Below are 17,485 nucleotides of genomic sequence, written 5' to 3'. Positions count from 1 at the left end.
AAATACATTCTCTCTTTCCATTTTCGTTTGTCACAGCAAATTGTGTTTAAGCAGGCTCCTTAGTGTTAGTTCTGAAAAGCAAGTGAACTACCACACAAGTCAGCTAGAGATAACCAGTTAAAGCATAGTAGGGAAACCTAGCCCTCACCCATGTGCTCAGGGAAATTCTCTCAATAGAAGCTGAATTATCTACCCAGTGAAGTCGCTACCCTCTCCACACCCCATGCCCTACACAATGTGGACAGCCATCCCTTGACAGTTATCCTTGGTCTTAGGAAGCCCACCTCAATGTTTTCCAGATTTTTACCTCTTTTGGTGATAGTATAGAAATGTAATCTTCATATATCATCCTAGCCTTTTCTTCGATTACTTTTTTGTTCTGCTCCTTCTTTAAGTCTTCACAGGCAAGCCAGAAAAGTAGGTTCTCTTCGCTGTACTCTGTTCGTAGGAACTCTCTGAAAAGGTTTCTTCCTGCTGGGGCCTTCATCATCTTGTCAAAATTTTGAGACCAGGACAAGACTTCCTCTGCAGTGGGGTTTTGGCTGCAGAAACAGAACAGGGCCATGATCAAAGGGAGCTTTGTGACCGGTGAATGCTAGACCAGGTAAGGAAAGGAGCAGATAGAAATTCTATCAATTTGCTGCCATCTAGTGGTCAGTACTTTGCCACTCAGTCCAGCCTGATCTGGCAAATACGTATCTGCCAGGACTAGGTCAGTTATTTCTGAGTTTTGACAAAAATTCACACAGGCATAAGAGGCATGTAGAGAGCCAAGCATTCAAATGGCAAGGGGGCTATACATAATATGCATGCAGTCATACATTCCTAATGAAGCTTGGAAATGTTCAGACTTTAACAATACGTTGAAAGTTGATAGAAACAGTCAGTAAGTGACTAAGGACAAAATGAATTTTTTCTTTGCCTCTATTCAGGATTTCAGTTTTCCAGCCATAAGATACAGGTTTTTTTTTCCTCATCTCTGGTGGCCATTTTTTTCACGTGTCACTTGATTTAAAATAAGAAAACACTGTGTGCACTTGTCACATATTTTCCTAAACTTTAATAATTTTTCTGCTGGGCATGGCGGTTCATGCCCATAATCCTAGTGCTTTGGGAGGCTGAGGTGGGAGGATCTCTTGAGGCCAGGAGTTTGAGGTCAGCCTGGGAAACATAGCAAGATCCTGTCTCTGCCAAAAAAAAAATTTAAATTAGCTGGGTGTGGTGGCATGTGCCCGTAGTACCAGTTACTTGGGAGTTGAGGCAGGAGAATCACTTGAGTCAGGAGCTTGAGGTTACAGTGACCATGATCATCCCATTGCACTCCTGGTTAGGCAACAAAGTGAGATCCTGTCTCTAAAAAAAAGGTTTTTTTCTACGAAAAGTTTTTCTATGTACGAATTGTTAGTAATGAATGGAGTTATCACAGTTGGAAGCAGAGTGTTTCTATAATGACATTGACACTGGAGAATTTAAAATTATATACAGATTTTTTAGTGACGAGGTGATTGCAGAAACCACCAGTAATTAATCCACTTGCTTACACATTAAAGAAGTAGAAGAGAAGCTTGGAGAGTCTTATGATTAAAATGATTCTGATCTTTCTTTCCTATTCAATGATCTATTTAATAATTCTCCAACCTAAAAGACATTTGGCCAAAGAAGTATATTCATATATATATATATATCTTTATATATATTCATATACATATATTCATATATATTCACCTTTATATATATTCATATATATACACCTTTATATATATTTATATATATTTAACTTTTTAACCAGGTATTTCAAATAGATTGTTACTATTCCATAATGTCTGCACTTCCTCATTCACTTAAAACAATTCTTAATTTTAAAGAGCTTAAAAATTGCCATGAAGCATCATTATTAAAACCTTCTCATAAAAAGCAGAAAAAGAAAACACTTATAATTATATGACTGGACTATTTGTATTTTGATTTTAGTCCACAGATGCCTCATTTGGGAGGAAACACGTGGGGAGAGTCTGCTCTGGTGGAAAAAGGAACCAGGAGCCGGCTGGGTGCCCCTCCTCACTCACTTGGACATTCCATATCATTTGTGTGTGTGTTTAGACACTTCTAAAAACTTAAATTCTCAGAAATGAGAAGTAATGAATTAGGACAATTTTGGGTGCTAATTCATATGACACTATTTTTTTTTTTTAAAGAGGAAAGTAAATTCAGACCATGTTTTAGCCAATAACTTAACATAGCTAATAGAAAAATTGCTGAAAAGCAACTGCAATGACAAAATAAGATCTTCCAGATTGAATTTGCGTTCACTTCCCAAAATCATTTTGAAGAGTACCATGAAGCAAGGGGCAATACTTAGGCACACAGTGGATGTAAATGGCACGTAAATACAAGAAACAATAGCTATGTGGTTCTCACACTCACCATTCCTCTAGGACCTGGATACTCTCCATTTTTGTGGTGTGTGTGGGTCTTCCCGCATTTTCCCCTCTTTCTTCATTCCTAACAGTGAGGCTGTAATGTAGCAGAACATTTTAATTTTGTCAAGGGAAACTCAATCAGTTGAAGAAAAGAATAAATTTTTCCGGAGAAACATTTCACAGGAGATCCTATGTTCAACTATGTGATAATATTTAAGGTATAAAAGAGCAATACCATTTTTAAATGATGGGCAAATCCATGTCAAAGGGAAGAGAATAATTTTTAGATAAAATTATAAAGTAAATCACACTCTCAAAAGTGGATATTGTTAAATATTCTGACTTCATCCTTACATAATCTGAATTACTTAATATTTCTGAGATATATGATTAAATGCTTTTATACACACACAAACACACACATATAATTACCTTACTCTTTAAATAAAATGTCAGTTTGATTTTTGGTTAATTCTATTCATAGTCTGTTTTCCATTAATTTTCCCCAATTGAGAGCTAAGAAGATACAATGTGTCAGAATCGAATACAGATTTTCCTAAATTTACATCATCCATCCTTACAGACCAAGTTATTGTTACCGATAATATCATTCCTTCAATTGCTAAAATCAAGCTACTGGATTTATATTTGACTTTGTTTTTGCCCTTTCACCCCAGTAAACCAATCTCCAATGTCTTGAAAGGGACAGAACAGTAACTGAGCATTTGGAACAGGTGAGCACTGGGTGGGAGGAGCCTGTGTCTGTGTGACACAGGTTTGGGAATTCTACAGCATCATAGAGGACAGAGGATAATGCTGAAGGTTTTAGTAGTCCAGAACAAGAATAAAAATAAGAATTGTCCAATGACAATTGCTCCCTAAAGCTTAGCAGTGCTTTAGGGCGGAACACCCAAAATTCTAGGTGTAGACTAGAAATAACAGGTGAGGTCATAGGAGATACTAAGAAGCAGGGTAGGGAGAGTCAGTGGCTTGGGAAAATTTAAGCTCCTACATTAGCCAACTGATCATCTGTCTAGAAGCCGAGGAGCTTAAGAGCCTGGCAGAGAGCACAAGAAGTTCAGACAACATCTCTCATTTGTTCCTTCTTTCACTTACTTACTCAAAATAAGAGGCAATGGAAATGATGATTTTCTAGTGCCCGTTATGTGCTGGGCACCATTCTTTTACCATTAATATTATTATCCCCATTTTACAGATGAGCAAAGTGAGGTGCAGACCCATCTGGGAAGTCGGCCCAAAACTGAACACTAACTAGGTGGTATAGTTGGAATTGGGAGCCTACTCCGTTCAACAACCCTGTATTTCTGAGTGCCTACAATGAACCATGGCTGCTGAGGGACCCTGAGGTCCTACACCACTTACTATGTGAATGCAAAGAAGAGTCACTAAACATCATTGGTGTGGAAAGAAAGTGTTTAGGAAGAGGTGCCCAACAAGCAGTTATTCTCAATCTGGAAAGTCTGATAGGAGAAACCAAGACAATGTCTCCTTAATTCATTCTTTCATTCTCAAGTGCAAGCGTTGAGGATGGAGCAAATGGAGCAAAGGGAATAATTTCTGACAACAGAAAGTGAGGCTAGATAGGAAAACTGACCTGAGAGAGCAGACTTACTGGAAAAAAGAGAACCCAATAGGAATTGAAAAGGAGTCTGTAGTCAGGAAAAGGACACAGGAAACACAGGATTTCATAGCGAAATACACTGAGTTTGCCTCTACCCATTTCTAGGGACAGGCGCAGGTTTACTGGTATAGAACCATGGAGGGAAAGGTAATGTAGCCCAAAGGATTCTGGGGAGCAGAAACTAGAGTGGATGGTCCCTTGGAACCGCTGCACAGACCCTTGGACCCCTGCGGGAGGCAGCAGTCCCAGGGTTAGAGACAGGAAAGCCTTCAGCGTAGTGTAGTTTTGGGGAGGAATTCAGAGAGACTGCATAATTTTGGAGGTATTTGCATGTGAGTGCTGTGACTGTGTTTGTGGCTTTAGATAGCCTAGGAAACCTCAGTCCTCCGTGTTGCTATACAAATAGGCCAGAGAAATATTTTAGAGGAGATTCATTAATGAGTAAGAAACAGTTCTTCTCTGGAATTCGATGTATTTCCAGTAATGATGGGAAAAGTGGATGAGGGGGGATACACTGCTGACAATATTCTATAAAATTTCCTGTATATATAAAAAGTACAATTTTTTGGTAAATTCTATTCAGCTCTTTTTAAAATAGGAAATGGATACTCATTCTGCCAAGCTTTATTGAGCTTATGTGTGTGTGCAGAGACATATTAAGGCACTATAACACAACTAGCAAAAGAGCTCTCATTCCCTGCTTAAACAATAAACTCCTTGAGTTTATTTTGATTACATTTCCACACAGTGTCCCACAGAAGGCAGTACACAAGATGCAGGTATCCTTCACTTCATTAAACATCTTTGAGAAATTTGTTCTCCGTTGTGCCTTTGCTGTAGAGTGACAAATCTGGAGTCCACAGGCATGAATCACGAGTTTCTGAACATGAATTCTGGCTCTTCTGTTTCTGTGATATTTACTAACATCCCAAATGCTACCATATTAGAGCCATCATTATGAAATATTAGGTTGAGTTTACATCTTTCATTTCTACAGATGGTAAAATATGGGCACATATTTGGACTAAAACTACTTATAACAGACATTCAGTAAATGTTTAACTGTTCACTGTTTGTGCAGCTCTTGATCTAATATTGGCCACAGTCTTGCCCTGTAGAAAGAAATGGAACTTCGGCAACAGACAAGTTGTTCTTTTTATTAACTGTCCTTTACTACTGGTCTTAAAAAATGGGTTGCAAGGTTTCAGTTATCAAGAACTGCTGAAAATATCATTTTAAGTTAAAGAGAAATGGAGAAAATAGACAAGGGATTGATACTTAACAGTTTGACTGTATTGCTATTGACTAATGTCCGTCCTACTTGGTTCTGCTCCAAGTAGTGTGTGTGTGTGTGTTTTTTTAAGGTAATAATTCACTGGAAATATTTGCTCTAGATCAACTTATATATGTTATATGTGTTTGGGGAAAGCCCGAAAAGGAACATGCCAGATCAACAGTTTTGAGGGTCCCACAGAGACACTTTTTTCTTTTAAGACGGAGTCTCGCTTTGTCGCCCAGACTGGAGTGCAATGGCACAATCTCGGCTCACTGCAAGCTCCACCTCCCGGGTTCAAGCGATTCTCCCGCCCCAGCTTCCTGAGTAGCTGGGCTTACAGGCGCCTGCCACCACGTCCAGCTAATTTTTGTATTTTTAGTAGAGACGGGGTTTCACCCTGTTGATCAGGCTGGTCTTGAACTCCTGACCTTATGATCTGCCCACTTCAGCCTCTCAAAGTGCTGGGATTACAGGTCTTTTTTTTCTTTTCTAGCCCATATCTCTCCAAGAAGAGACACTCCCCCCACCGACTTTTATGTATGTAACATTTAAAACTAACATTTCTACATTTTAAGCAATAAAAGCCACAAAGAGAACTAAACGCATACACAGTGCTCACTGCGGGTGTCCTGATCAAACCTTAAATACTTTATGGAAGAAAAGTGCCAATATCCTTGGCCAAATATATTAAAATAAGCATTTACAATCCCATCAGAGATTTTCTTTGAAAAGGGAGGAAAAACACTTGGGACATTTCAGAACTTAAGAAAATGCGCCCCCCTCTATGGGGGTGGATTGTTCGTTTGTTTACAGGGGAGTGTGGATGGTGGGGTGAGACAAAACATTACCTGCTGCCAATCATAGAGTTTATCTACTGATCTGTCATCATGGAGATGCGCAGGGTCTGTTTTGGAAGACAGTCTTCTATTGTAACGAAAACAATTGGTTCTTAAGAAAAACTGTTAAAATGGTTGCAAAGAAGATGAAAACTTACCAGTAGCCATAGTAACTCTGGGATAGAGGCTGGTCAGGAAACCACATATATTTACAGAAAAAATTAAACTGAAGAATCAACAAGATGTCTAAATTTCATACAGTGTGACATGAAGGCTCCAAGAGAGAACTGCCGTCTCTGGTAAAAGCAGTCTATTCAATATTGAAATAGTCTCACATTGTGACATCAATCTTTTCTTTTTATTTAACAGCTTCTACCTCAAAGTTCCCGGTGCAAAAATGAAATCAACATCCTTTATGCTCTGAAAATGAGTTGGTAGATTATTCTTTAAATATTTCATGTTAGCATTCAAGATATCACAGTAAATACTACAGGAGTTAGCAATACTTTACTAATGTGTAAGAAATACTGGTTCATGCAATGTTCCCTGGGTTGGACATACAAGATGAAAAAGACAAAGGCTCTGCTACTGAGGAGCTCAGACGGGTAAATAAACATCACATGGCATTGTGATAAGAATGCAGATAGAATTGTGCATATGAGGTTTCTTAGACACCCTTGATGGTACCTGTGCTTTTCCATAAGAGAATTGAGAAAGGCTTCACAGAAGAGGTAATGATTAAATTGGGTTGAAAATGGGCAGTTGTTTGCCAGATGGAGACCTGGACAAAGGCGATCTCATTCAGAGCGGGGATAAAAGCATGCAGGGGCACGATACAAATGTAGACCAGAATGGACATATCAGATGTTGCAGGGCTGGACCAGGAGATTAAAACAGGCAGCAAAGTATGTGTTATCCAAGAAAACGATGAGGTGGACTCCAAATGTAGAATACACCTCCTTTAGGATGGTGTAAGCTTTCCATGCTTTGTTTTCACCATTCATAATGGGAATAATGGCAACGACCTACTTCACAAGAATGTGAAACAAAAAATAAAAGCTTGTGACAAAAAGGCACATATTATTACAGATGCGTAGTTGAATGGAAGGGCAAGTTGGTTGTACATTAAAATTCCGATTCCAAATTTACCAAAGAGCTTTTTATTTCCACCTGAGTAAATAGAGACTTTTCCTTTGCCATTATTACAAAACCTCATACATTACCTTGTTACTTCCTCCTCACAACGGTCCTTGAAGGTAAGCAGGGGAGTTGTTATTAGTCATTCTTGTTTCATTTACAAGGAAACAGTTATTGGGGTTGACTTACACAGGACCCACAACTCAAATTTATTAGAACTAGGATTGGGACTCACATCTTCTGACTTCCCGTCTCAGGCTCATTTTCACTCTACAATGCCATTTCTCTTTACATAGAAGAGTTAATTGTGGTATTGCAATTGTTGACACAAATGATTTTTCTTTAAGGTTTGGAAAAATAAACCTCCTAGTACAATCCAGTGCATTGAGTATAAATGCCCTCTCTAGGGCATCATCCCACAGCTATCATTCCATAGGAGCTGTTGCCCAGACTCCTGAGTTTGCAGTAGAATTTGATGAAGAGTAACTTCTCAATTCCCTGGAATTTGAGATGAACAAAAAGGAGTTGTTATAGAAGGTTTTGACAGCAAAGTGTGAAAGAGGAAGGACAAAAGTAACACCGCTAATGACTGCAGACAGGGTGTTGCTATGGCTGAGGGGGCTGTCCTAGGAAGTATGACTTTCTTCCATTAGCAAAGATAACTTGGGGAGAGGGCAACAAGGAAAGGAGAATAGAACTGATGTTTCACTTACAAAAGACTACCCACCCCCCCAAAAAACTAAAACCCCAAGCCAAAAAGACACCAGAAGATGGGCTGGTAACCACATAACATACAACATTTCAGACACATAGAAACTCAATGTTAAACCTATGATTTGAACTTCACCTCTTTCATTTCTACATTTTTATAATAGAGTACGGTTTTGAGTGGGGTATGTGGAGATGGGGGCAGTGGTTAGAAATTTGTGTCTGGAAATGTTATAAAACACTTGCCTAAAAAAATGGGGTATCCATGTTGCCCCTCTAAAGGCTCACCCCACATTTTGTAATCATATGCTGTGTGTCAGAAACAAGTATTTCATTTGGCTTAAGCTTTTGTTTCATGAACTTAAACTCAAGTAAAATAATCAGCTATCAAGTATCTGTCCACTAGATGGCTGTGTTACCTTTATAAATACAATATTTAAACCAAGTCAGAAGAAAGCAAAAACTGAAAAAAAATTTCTGCGGGTAAATATCCTTATTTGGAAAAAGAATCTATTCATTCACTTAAGGAGTTTTGATAATTATATCTTTCTAAGGAATCTAAAAGGAGTCATTCAGTTTTTCAGTGAGTGTAATAATCGAAATCGAAGAGGATAAACTTAATCTTGGGAGGTTTGCATAACTGCAATCATTTTTCATTTTTGATATTTACAAAATATTCTGAATAGACCCCGGCCCAAAGTCATTTGATTTAGGAATACTTTAGTCTTAAAAACAGGCAGGCATAATGTTATCATCATTGTCATTATCCTTTCCGATAAGAAATCATTTTGCATTCCACTGTCTCATGCTGGGATAATACGGAACTTAGGTCGTACATTCTTAGAACAAATAAATTAGAAAAGGGTTTTAACTACCAACAGGTAGGAAATTTTTTTTTTTTTTTTTTTTTTGAGGCGGAGTCTCGCTCTGTCGCCCGGACTGGAGTGCAGTGGCCGGATCTCAGCTCATTGCAAGCTCCGCCTCCCGGGTTTACACCATTCTCCTGCCTCAGCCTCCCGAGTAGCTGGGACTACAGGCGCCCGCCACCTCGCCCGGCTAGTTTTTGTATTTTTAGTAGAGACGGGGTTTCACTGTGTTAGCCAGGATGGTCTGGATCTCCTGACCTCGTGATCCGCCCGTCTCGGCCTCCCAAAGTGCTGGGATTACAGGCTTGAGCCACCGTGCCCGGCCGGAAATATTTTTTATTTAAAATGTTTTCAAAGAGCCATCCTGAGAATGGATTCTCCACACTATTTCTATTTCAATTCCAGTTTGGGTGATATGTGTAAATATTCACTTCTTTTTTTGACCCATGGAAACTGAAGACAAATTTCTTCATTCTCTGATTCTCTCTCTCTTTCTCCCTCCATTGCCAATTTCTTTCTATATATGCATCTGTTCGAAAAGATGGGTATCAAAAATTTTTGTCTATATTAAATTTTCATTTGAAACCCCAAGCCCTGGATTTTCGGTTCATGGACACATTGATTTCATCTGGAATGCCAACTTCATTTAACAAGTAATTACCTGGTGCAAATCGAAATCTACTCTGTACGTTTATGTTCAATTAGATGACCAAAGCTTCTTATTTAGCATAGAGTTTCTTTATTTTTCCTTAAAATTAAGAGAATTACAGGTCTGAATACAAAGATACATAATACATGCCAGGCCAGGCGTGGTAGCTCACGCCTATAATCCCAGCACTTTGGGAGGCCGAGGTGGACAGATCACCTGAGCTCAGGAGTTCGAGATCTCCCTTGGCAACATGGCAAAACCCTGTCTCTACTAAAATACAAAAAATTAGCTGGGGCACGTGTAGCCCCAGCTACTTGGGAGACTGAGGCATGAGAATCGCTTGAGTCCCAGAGGTGGAGGTTGCAGTGAGCCGAGATGGTACCACTGCACTCCAGCTTGGGCTACAGAGTGAGAGCTCATCTACATAAAATAAAATAAAATAAAACAAAATAAAAATAAAAAATACACGCCAATCATCAGAATCTTCTACACCTCAGTTCTCACGTTGATTAAAATCCTATTTTAAGCTATTCCTTCAACCCACTGTAATTTTTTCTATAATTTATAACTAAATGAATGCCTTAGCGGGAAAGCAAATATCTTAGATGTGAAAAGGCCAGATGGACTTCTATTTAGTTAGGAGCAATAACAGTGTTACTCTTATTAAAATAGCATGCAGCCGTCGGTGTCAAGTGCATTAGTTCAGTTGGAGCTCAAGCTTCTGACTTTAGAAGGCTGGGTGCCTATCATAAAAAGGAGAGTGAAAAAGTTAAAACCCTGTTAGTGAATATTCAGAAATATATCCGATAGCTGGCAGGAATGCTCATTCATCTACCCATCCATGTTTCCCTCGCATTTTCCAGTTAGTGTGTGTGTGTGTGAATGCGTGTGGGATGAATGTGCGGGGCTTCCTTGGGAACAGACACCATGGAAGACAACAATCTTGATCTGTAGAGAAACAAAACCCTGCTATATAAAAGTTACAACACTCTGGAAGCCCTGTGGCTGTGCAGTGCATGCTCCAGGGCTGTCCTGACTTATACCTGTGTTGATTAATGTGAGAGTTGGGGAGAAAGGGCGAAGTGATACAGACTGAAGAAACAGCATCTGCTACTTTAACTGACAACATGCAAACAGAGCATTGCCAAGCCTGCAATAGCCACATCCTACACAGACTGGTAAATTCCTCTGGGCCTGAGACTTGTAAAGGGACAGAAATAATACCTATCAATAAAGGATTATGCAGGAATTTATGTACATTAGTAATCTCATTTTACTGAGGAAGAAACTGAGACTCAGTAAGTAACTTGCCAAAGGTTTCATAGTTACATGTGATAAAACTGGAATGTACCCAGGTCTGTAAAATTCCAGTGCCATTGGTCTTTCCTTATCCCATATAGCCTCTTAAAAGTCAGCTTTCTGAGGAAGACATGCCATTAGCATTTGTGTGTAATTGTCAAATATGGCAAGACTACCTCTAGAATGAAACACTTGAAGTTACTGTTCCACTATTACTATGGAATTGGCAATTAAATGGCTCTGTATTTTTAAATAATCTATATTGCTTTGGCTGGGAGCAGTGGCTCACACCTGTAATCCCAGCAATTTGGGAGGCTGAGGCAGGCAGATCCTGAGGTCAGGAGTTTGAGACTAGCCTGGCCAACATGGTGAAACCCTGTCTCCACTAAAAATACAAAAAAAAATTAGCCAGGTGTGGTGGTGTGCGCCTGTAGTCCCAGTTACTCGGGAGACTGAGGCAAGAGAATCGCTTGAACCTGGCAGGCAGAGATTGCAGTGGGCCAAGACTGCACCACTGCACTCCAGCCTGGGTGACAAAGCAAGACTCTCTCTCTCCAAAAAAAAAAAAAAGTATATCACTTTATACACAAAGTGTCAGTGACAGAAATTTGTGTTTCACTTAGAAACAGACGTTTCCATGCAAAAAGATGTACATTAATACATAATATATTAATATCGGAAACAAAGATATGGATTTTATAGCATTTATACATGCTATAATTTATAGCACCCAGTCCAGCAGAATTATAAAATCAATTTCATTTTCGCAAAAAGTGAATTTGATTGTCTTATCTGACAAAAACAGAACAAGTAATTCTTGAATCATGTGCTAAAATAGCAGGCAGATTGTAATAGGTCTACCACACCTAGACCATGAAAGGCAGTAGGTTAGGCCCATAAGAAACAATGAAGAATTTTAATGGGAGAAGCAAAAGCAGGGCTAATACTTAATTTAATCAGGTGTGACACAACTATGACATTTTATAAATAAGGGTAGCAAAGAAGTCAACCTCATTTTTGCATTATTGATTGGAATTTTCTGGAGGAAGTTCTTAAATATTGTGCAGGTAGCTAATAAAGCTGACCTGGATTTGGAACGGCTGAATTTCATATTGCCTTGGAAAATGAATAATTTGCTTTGAATGAGTCAGGAAGGAAACTCCAACTTCTCTCAAAGCAAACCTTCACCCTGACGGAGGAGCATATGGGGTCTCAGAGCCTTTAAAGAGGGGCTCACTCATTTTCTCTGTCAGGAGCTTTTCTTTCTCCAAGTTCTTCCTTGTTGTACATCTTACAGAGAAGCTTGATTCTCTCAAAGTTCACCAAGAAGCCCCTCTAGTTGGTCAAATCACAAAATGTTTTATGATTCTTATTGTATTGGACTTCCCTGGTATATGTGCAACCTCAGACTTCCCTTTGTGAAACTCTCAATTCTCTTGGCTTCTGTAACAGTCCCTTGCTGTGTTTTATTTTATTTCTCTGAGACAGGGTCTCACTCAGGCTGGAGTGCAGTCATGTGATCATGGCTCACTGCAGCCTCAACTCTTGGGCTCGAGTCATCCTCCTACATCACTCTCCTGAGTAGCTGGGACTACAGGTGTGTACTACCACACTCAGCTAATTTTTAAATTTTTTTGTAGAGATGGGGACTCACTATGCTGCCTCGGCTGGTCTCGAACTCCTGGGTTCAAGCTTTCCTCCTGCCATGTCCTCCCAAAGTGCTAGGATTATAGTTGTGGGCCACTGTGCCTGGGCCCCTTGCTGCATTTTGCATGTCATTTCTCACATCACCTCTTCTCCACGTTCTGTGTTTGCAACTCTCTCACTCCTCCATTGTTCTTTAAATGTGGTGCGTCCTGAGGTTTCTGTCTGTAGCTCCCTGCTTTTCACCCTGGAATACTTACCAGGGCCAATCATTCTAATCTCTTGCAACTGATGAGTCCCAGATTGTCATATTTCATCCATGCTTGCCTTGCAAGCTTCAAATTCATTTATACAACTAACTCTTGGATACCTCAATCAGAGCAAGTTGAACTCGTCTTTGTATCCTTGGCCTAAATAACTTCCTATTGCAGTGTCCTCTCATTTGATGGGATCACCAGCAACCCAGCTACTCATGCAAGCAATATGGAGTCATCCTTCTCTTTCTCGTCTATCACTAATTCTTGGCAGTATATCCTAATTTTTTCTTGAAAATGCACTTCTCTCCATCCCTTTTATTGTCTCCTTATGTTGGGCCTCACCATGTCTCACCAAGGCTATTATAAAAGTCTCTTAACATCCCCCTTACTTTTTGTATTTTCTTTCCAAACATTTTCCATTGCCTCAGGAGAACACTTAAAATATAAAATGGACTTTGTCCCCTCCTTACTTAAAACTCTTCAATTGCTTCCCATCTCTAAAAAGGTGTAAACTCCTTAATGAGGTTTAAAAGATATTTGATTATTTGTTACTGCCTATCTCACTAGTCTTCTATTTTGTTCTTCTTGATTTTGTATCCCACAAATACTAAACAGATTTAGTGCTTCCTACCCAAATTCATGCCCCTCTGTACTACTAATTAGTACTACTACTTTTAAAACACACACGCACACACACACACACACACACGCGCGCGCGCGCGCGCGTGCATGAAGAAAAATGGTGCATAAAAATAATCTGGTGACCTGGGAGAATATGCCTGTAATTTTTGAAAAGAATTTCTGTGACACAAGTTTTTATATTTCATAAAGTAGGCTCAAATGGCAAATCCAAATCCATCACCCATTCAACAAATGTTAAATGCCTACTAATATTGACCAAATAATGTAAGCCAAAATGTATTTATATACATATACATATATATATATATATAATTTATTTATTTATTTATTTTTCATTTTTTTGGAGACAGAGTCTCTCTCTGTAACCCAGGCTGGAGTGCAGTGGCGCGATCTTGGCTCACTGCAGCCTCAGCCTCCCAGGTTCAAGCGATTCTCCTGCCTTAGCCTCCTGAGTAGCTGGGATTAGAGGGACACGCCACCATACCAGCTAATGTTTGTATTTTTAGTAGAGACGGGATTTCACCATGTTGGTCAGGCTGGTCTTGAACTCCTGACCTCATGATCCACCCACCTCAGCCTCCCAAAGGGCTGGGATTACAGGCATAAGTCACTATGCCTGGCCTATTTTTTGCTATTTTGAAACTTCAGTTACCTGTTTACAAAAATGCCTGGCAGCAATGACCAATATTGAGCTTTGTGAATTCAAACACAAGATCTACATACTATAATTTTTACTGAAGGTATTAACCTAAAAAACAAAAACATGGGGCAGACAGGAGTATCACTCGTATAAAAAATGGTTCAGTGGGTTGGTGAGTCAAACGCTAACCTTTCATGTGTTCAGCTTTTTCTAGGGCAGAGGGTATGAAGAGCACCAGCCCACTACCAAGGTCATCCCTGAAGCTCTGGTACCTCCTGGCCCATCCAGACATAGACAGTCCTCACCACATTGCCACGTAGGGTGAGTCAGCTTTGATTGAAATTTGGATTTTTTGTCCGGGTCTGAACCTTGAAGCTGACTGGGGTATCTGGGGTCAGCAGATCTCACCGTGCACAGCCCTGTCACCAAATGCACCTGCCACCTCTTTATCTACAGTTTCTTCCTCCTGTCCTCTTGGGACTCTGGATTTCTTCACCAGAGTGAGGCTCCTTCTACCATTAACTCTCATTCAGTCCATAGTCCTATTGTCCACTCTGGTTTTGTGTATATGGCCTGAGAAACTTGGGTTCATTTTGATAGATATCTTTTGATTGTGTAAAGTTGATATAACTGATAAAGACATTGAGGAAATGTACCCATGCCATGGCAAGATGGAGTTTCCAAACTGGAGACTTCTGTATTGCTTCTTTGTAAGTGGTATGTATGACGGTCTGTTTACAAGTACTCTGGAAATCCTGTGCAGTGTGAGTTACTCTGCAGGAATAACATATTCTGCCATGTGAGATGAATCAGCTCTCCGAGGGTGACAGGCACAGAGGAAACCATGTATTCCCTGGTGCCTCAGATGAAATGATTCACCTTGCATGTGTGAGGAGTTTTATTTCCAGGGAGTGGTTTCTTTACCATGGTGCAGGCATGGATTTTTGTTTTTCCTTTCAAAAAATATCCTTTGACTTTTAAAGCATGCATCTTAGTATTTCCTTTGGCAGAGAGCTAAAGTGTGACAGCATCAGAGGATAAAATAGGACATTATTTTTGCACTGTTTTGAATTATAGAGGCCATGGTACTTGTTAGAAATGGAGGGAGGGGCAGTCCAAAGCATATTTATGAAGCACTTAACATTTACTTAGTGAGATCCATCCCATGGTCTGGAAACTCTGGGAACCAATGTATCCAAAAGAGAGACAATTTTAGCTTTCCAAAGGCTAGTTAATTTACTAAATTCAGTCTGTGACCAATCTCTCCTGAGAAGAGTCCAGTGCAGTTGGCCAAATCTCGTGGGCAATACCCAGGAGTGCATGAGATTGTGAATTCAACTGGTAAAGTTGTATTTGGAAATGGCTCATATCAAACCTGGAAATGAAAATTTGGAAGTGTCACATTAAAATGAACCAAACAATGGACTAGACATTCAGAGGCTTGTATCTCAGTTCCACTTCACACCCTAATGGGTCTACTGACATCAGTAAGCCATCAGTTTCCTTACCTGTAAAAATAGATACAACATTTTCCAAACATTGTTTGTTGTTGCTGTTGTTTTTTCAAATGAAAGTTTATACCTAAGTCTAATTTATAAAGTAGCTAAAGACAGAACCATTCTCTTGGTAACTGCAAGCTGGAGCCAGGGCTATGGCCAGTGATATTTCATTCTTCACCTCTCCACAGCCATCATCTCACTACCATGATGTGCCAAGCAGAGGGCAACGTAAACATTTTGGAGAGATGGTGGCTGAGGTCTCTGGAGTTCTAATTTTTACACAGGTAACCCTGTCTTGCTTGATGGGACACCCACAGAAGCACCCAGTATTAAAAGAGGAATTAGTACCTGAAGATTTCATGTGAAAAAGTAGCATGAGTTATTTTAATGCAACCTCTGAATGATGTTGCAAGAGAGTTCGTAGGACAATTTGAAAATGAGCTTCAAGCTCATAATAAACTTTGAAAGCTCTGTGGCCATTTTTGATGCCCCTCCTTTTTGTAAGCACACAGCAGTTTCTAGTCTGCCCTGCATTTTTATATGTGTTATCTCATGTGTGAGCATCTGAACAACCTCACTGTTTCACACTGTCCTGACTGAAGGCAGTTTGAGAGGAGCCTTCAGTATCTTTCAAAGATTTCTTTCTTATAAAGAAAAGGGAAGAAGGTTACTATCTGAAGAAACAAGACATTCCACTTGCCAGTGTCAACCTTGAACCTGCAGACAAATGGTCTTGACAAAATGGTCTCTTCACCCTAGCTTAGTCCCATGAATAGAAGGTCTTGCATGTTTATAGATTGTCCATTTTATGCCCTGGATTTAGGTATCCATTGCTTATGTATTTAAGGATGTTAATGGTTCTAAACCTCATCCTCCTGTTTTCTCTTCTTTAATTGCAAGGGCTATGAGGAGAAAAAGGAGATAAGGAGAGAGACTGATGTAGGGGGGAGAAAGTGCCTCTATGACAGAGATAGAGAATGGTCAGTCTAAGTCACTATGAAGCCTGTCTAAACAGTTTAGAATTTTCAAAGAAACTGGGGAACAATTCAGCAGTTATGTACTCACTGTCTGTATCCTCCCCTCCAAAAATGTGATGGTAATATTATAAAGACATGAATCAATTTAAAAATGAGAGAAGAGCTGACAATGAAATATGAATGAGAAGTGCAAATTTGAGGAAAATGTTACATTGTTAAAAAACCCATAACATGAAGCTTAGGGTGAAGTATTTGTACTTATTACTAGATATAGAAATTTATTTTCCTACCACTCTTATTTCCTTAAAAGGAAGTAAATTCAGCCACATGACAACTGCTCCCATTCACGAATGACAGTTACTTCATATTTTGATTTCTAACATTTTTTTTTTAGTCCCTAAATTACATTTTTAGTGTTTCTTTTTGTTCTGCTCCTTTGACCTAGCCTGGAAAATCTGAAGAACATTTATTTCTTTTTCTTTTTACTCCAAAAAGCCTTTATAATTTTCTTTTATAAACCTGAAGTACAAAAATAATGGTACTTTAAAAACATATGGGTAAAGGACATTTTCATTTGTAATAAGACAATATAGTCATAATTAAAATCCATAGTTCAAGGAACCTTAACTTTTATCCTTTAAAAAAAAAAATTAAGTGGCCAGGCACAGTGGCTCATGCCTGTAAATCCCAGCACTTTGAGAGGTTGAGGCATGAGGATTGCTTGAGCCCAGGAGTTCAAGACCAGCCCAAGCAACATAGCAAGACGCTGACTCCACTGAAAAAAAAAAAAAAAAAAAATTAGCCAAGTGTGGTGCATGCACCTGTAGTCCCAGCTACTGGGGAGGCAGAGGAGGGAGGATCATTTGAGCCCAGGAGTTGGAGCTTGCAGTGAGCTGTGATTTTGCCACAGCAATCAAGCCTGCATGACAGAGCAGATTTTGTCTCAAATATAAATAAATACATAATAATCAAGTGGTTTATAATTATTAGAAA

The 17,485-nt window shown here is 39.4% G+C and overlaps 1 protein-coding gene across 1 annotated transcript in view; it reads right to left on the bottom strand.

The window, feature by feature from the left end:
* RGS17 (regulator of G protein signaling 17) overlaps positions 1 to 17,485 on the bottom strand; it is a 124,090-nt gene that overhangs the window by 13,779 nt on the left and 92,826 nt on the right. The window contains exons 3-4 of the mRNA XM_033235013.1: positions 2,425 to 2,514; positions 308 to 542 (exon numbers count right to left, since the gene is read on the bottom strand). Of these exons, the coding sequence (XP_033090904.1) occupies positions 308 to 542; positions 2,425 to 2,514 (325 nt within the window). The remainder of the gene's footprint in view (positions 1 to 307; positions 543 to 2,424; positions 2,515 to 17,485) is intronic.

This window comes from Trachypithecus francoisi, unplaced genomic scaffold (assembly GCF_009764315.1).
Source record: "Trachypithecus francoisi isolate TF-2019V2 unplaced genomic scaffold, Tfra_2.0 Lachesis_group15, whole genome shotgun sequence".
Lineage (NCBI taxonomy): Eukaryota > Metazoa > Chordata > Mammalia > Primates > Cercopithecidae > Trachypithecus > Trachypithecus francoisi.
This window is presented reverse-complemented; position numbering and strand designations above follow the sequence as displayed.